Genomic DNA, 3,823 nt, shown 5'->3' on the forward strand with positions numbered 1-3,823 from the left:
AGCCCGGGGCTGCTGCGGCTCGGCTGGGAGCGGGAGTGCCGGGCGGCGGCTGCAAACGGCGGAGGAAAAAGCAAAACAAAGCAAAACAATAAACAACCCCCCAGGGGGAGGAGAGAGAGCGATTGCAGGCTGGGGGGCAGAGCCCGGCTCACCTGGGCCCAACCGCTGCACCCTTGGAGGTACCAGCGGGGCCTCCCCTCCGCGCAGCATCAGCCCTGCGGCCTTCTTCCCCTCCGCGGGGCGAGGAAGGGGGGTTATAGCGGGGCACAAGCGCTGCCTGTCCCGCGCAGCACCGCCGCGAACGGCGGCGGCGTTGCTCCCACGGGCGCACCCACGCGCGGAGACGCCCCGCCGCGTGTCCGCCCCTTGCGCCCCGGCTTCGGCCCCGCGCGCGGCCGGGCCGCGGGCCAGCGCGCAGCGCTGCGCGGGGGCGCCGGGCAGCGCGGGGAGGCGCCGCCCCCGGCGCGGGGCTCGCCCGGGCCCGACCCCCTCCTCCGCGCCCCCCTCCTCCCCTCCGCCGGCAGATGGTTTGCTCCGCGGACACCCGATATATAGCGCCGTCCGGGGGCGCATCCCCCTGCGCGCCCCCCCGCGCCCCCGCGCCCGCACGGAGCCTCCGCGGCGCGGCCGCTCCGCCTGGCCGGCGCGCCGCCGCCGCCGCCGCCGCCGTCCGCCCCCTGCCGCCCGCCCGCCTCCCCGCCTGCCCCCGGGCCATGTCCGCGGGCTCCGGGAGCGAGGCGGAGGAGCTGCCCGACATGGACCTGCGGGCGCTGCAGCTGGACTACCCGCCGCCGCCGGCCAAGCGGCAGCCGCGCGGCGAGCTCTACCCCTCGGGGGACAACTCCTCGGCGGCGGAGGAGGAGGAGGAGGAGGAGGAAGAGGAGGAGGAGGAGGAGGACGGCGAGGGCAGCTGCGCGGCGGGGCCGGCGGGCGGCGGCTGCAAGAGGAAGCGGGCGCGGGGCGGCGGCCCCGGGGGCAAGAAGGCGCCGTCGGGGCCGCGGGCGCCGCCGGCCGAGGGCAAGCAGTCGCAGCGCAACGCGGCCAACGCGCGGGAGCGGGCGCGGATGCGGGTGCTGAGCAAGGCGTTCTCGCGGCTCAAGACGAGCCTGCCCTGGGTGCCGCCCGACACCAAGCTCTCCAAGCTGGACACGCTGCGCCTGGCGTCGAGCTACATCGCCCACCTCCGGCAGCTGCTGCAGGAGGACCGCTACGAGAACGGCTACGTGCACCCCGTCAACCTGGTACGGCGCCCGCGCCGCGCAGAGCCGCGCAGGGGGGCGCGGAGCCGGCGGCGGGGGTGCGCGCCGTCGGAGGTGCGGCGGTCCTCGCCGCCGGGTCTGACCGAGGGGCAGCCCGGCCCTGAGGGGGTGGGGGGTGCCCTGGGCAGGCGCGGGTAGGGAGCCCCAAGCGATAAATCCCTCGGATGCCAGGCGAGTTAAGCGGCCGAAAAATAAGTGATCAGCTCCGCAGGCTGCTTTGGAGCACGAGCAAACTTCGCTCATTCATCAGTGCGCAACGAGAGGCCTGATGTGTGCCACAGCAGTAAAAAGAAGGTTACTTATATATATAGTGCACATTGCTTTTGAGTAGTGTGTAAGCCCCTTCTTTATAAAATTATGCAAGCAATTGCAAAGCAAGATGAATGCTGCGTGCTTCATGAGAACAATTTGTTGTTGACCATAGCAGAGCACTTAATTATAATGAAAAATGTAATGAAAATATTTGTTAGAGGAACTCAGTTCTCTGTGCTTCCCACAGGGACTAAAACACGATGACGTGTTTGCAAATGAACCGGACTTAGACATCTATCAGTAATAAAGCTCCAGTTTCATATGAGACTAAACTTTCCTTCTAATACCAAATACCTTTTTTGCTTACAGACTTGGCCATTTGTGGTTTCAGGAAGACCTGACTCTGACACCAAAGAAGTTTCTACTGCCAGCAGATTATGTGGAACTACCGCTTAGTCAAAGTAAATAGTTTTTTTTTGTTGATGATGATCATTTTTTGATGGGCCAGCTATTTTTAAGAGCTGTGATTTACGGGCTCAAGACTAGAAGATGGTCACAAAAAAGCATCTCTAACAAACAGTGTTAAATCTGTGTGCCCCATAATTTCTTTCCTAGAGTTCCCAGGGAAGCATATTTAAAGCTTAAAAGAAGGGAGGCAGTGGAGAGGAGCATTGCTGTGAACTGGCTGCAGCAGCTGAAGTCTGCGATTTGGAAAGGCCTTTCTTTGGCTTCATCATGCTTATCACTGCCTGAGGACCTGTTGTTCTGAGGCTTTTAAACTAATGGAGGAGGAATATAATGATATGGAATTAACAGCAGGGACCAAAATACAACTCCACAAACTAACCCCAAACAGTGTTATTTGTATTCTAAAGCAAAGCAGTATTTTAGAGTAGCTTTGAAACTCAGATAGATTTATAATATATTTTGATGGTTTTTGTATTCATGGATCTGGTTTGCTGCAGCTATGCAATAAGTACAGTCATCCTTTTTTTTTGACCTTTTAACCAGGTTTTTCTTAAAGACATGTAAGTAGCTAAGTTCTACATTTAGGCTGTCATCCACTGGAATTAGACTAATGTTTGCCCTTGTTTGTCTTGAAGTGCCACATGCAAGAGTGTGCAAATGTCCCCAGAAATGTGGCAGAGTTTCTGTGCCTTAATCTGGAGAAGGAATTCTGCTTACCATAAAAAGGGTGCATGTGTTGTAAAGAATGGGCTCGTATGATGTTACAAAAGAGCAAGAATTCACAACGTTTTAAATATTATTCCTGTACTGTTAGGCTTATCTATGAAACATGTTTACCCTCAGATGAGTTCTAGTGACATATCTTCACTAATTCAAATGCTGTAATGAAAGAGAATGCCATCAAATAAGTTGCAAATGTAAATAATTCTATTTTTTTATAAATGATATTAAAAGCTTTGTTACAATGACTGCCTGGTGCTGTGATAGTGTGTGGCTGCATCAATGTAGGGACATCTTTGTAATGCAGATTCTTGAAACCCAGTTTTGTAAACACACTGTACTCTTCCTCATGAGAGCAGATATATCTCCAGCAACACAGTCAGATAACAACACTTTCACTCCAAACAATTCATATACGGTACAGAACTGTATCAATCAACAGGATAAAACGCATTTTAGAAATTTATAGAGTTCATTTGCATAATCTTTTCTACGAATCAGGAAAATAAACAAATGTAGATTAAGAAATCGATGTCAGTAATGCATTCTGCTTCATAGCACAAAAGATAGCGTAATAGCTCCTTTTGCTGTTCTGTGTCACTCTACCTCTCCAGCTGTAGTCCCTTTTGCTTTTACTTGTGTTTGTGCAGTGGGAAAATCACCTGAGTTTTCCTAGTTGGAAGCAAACTTTTCCTATTTAAAGATTAAAACTCCTAAGATTTTTTTTTTCTCAAAATAATTTCTAAGAGGTTAACTAACAGTGAGGACGAGGACTGAATTGCTTTAGAGAAGAAAAAGCCTCCTCTTCATTTAAGCTGGCAGGAGGAAGTTAAGGATTTGCTTAACTAGAACTAGCTTAACCTGGTTTCTTGTCAGGTCACCCTATATTGCTATAGAGAAGTGGGTTTCTATTTTCAAATACTGTATACAAACCTAAGACTGGCCCTCAGCAGTATATTGTAAGGAGGAGAACTGAGGAAATTTGCTATCCTCCCTGTGAAGGGGAAAATAGTTCATAGCCACTGCAAAACAAAGTTAGTGCTCAGTCCAGGATTTGCTGAAATTGTTGTCTTCAGTGATCTGAAGGAAAGTTGTACGAGACTGTAGTCCAGCTAATCTTCCAG

At 52.9% G+C, this 3,823-nt stretch overlaps 1 protein-coding gene across 2 annotated transcripts; it reads left to right on the forward strand.

Annotated features, from left to right (window-relative positions):
• Nucleotides 1–502: 502 nt before the first annotated feature.
• Nucleotides 503–2,947, forward strand: MSC (musculin). 2 transcript variants are annotated; one of them, XM_064507400.1, is made up of 3 exons: nucleotides 503–1,241; nucleotides 1,881–1,972; nucleotides 2,127–2,947. In XM_064507400.1, exons 1-2 carry the CDS (start codon nucleotides 525–527, stop codon nucleotides 1,965–1,967), a joined length of 804 nt encoding a protein of 267 aa, XP_064363470.1. In that variant the 5' UTR covers nucleotides 503–524; the 3' UTR covers nucleotides 1,968–1,972; nucleotides 2,127–2,947. The 2 variants fall into 2 exon arrangements, with proteins under 2 accessions (XP_064363470.1, XP_064363469.1); XM_064507399.1 differs by having other exon boundaries at nucleotides 1,881–2,947.
• The last annotated feature ends 876 nt before the right edge of the window (nucleotides 2,948–3,823 follow it).

Source organism: Dromaius novaehollandiae, chromosome 2 (genome assembly GCF_036370855.1).
Source record: "Dromaius novaehollandiae isolate bDroNov1 chromosome 2, bDroNov1.hap1, whole genome shotgun sequence".
NCBI classification, from domain to species: Eukaryota; Metazoa; Chordata; class Aves; order Casuariiformes; family Dromaiidae; genus Dromaius; species Dromaius novaehollandiae.

Coding starts and splice junctions, on each gene's coding strand:
- MSC (XM_064507399.1), top strand. CDS start 525: ATGGTTTGCTCCGCGGACACCCGATATATAGCGCCGTCCGGGGGCGCA. Junction 1,242..1,880: donor ACGTGCACCCCGTCAACCTG/GTACGGCGCCCG, acceptor TTTTGCTTACAG/ACTTGGCCATTTGTGGTTTC.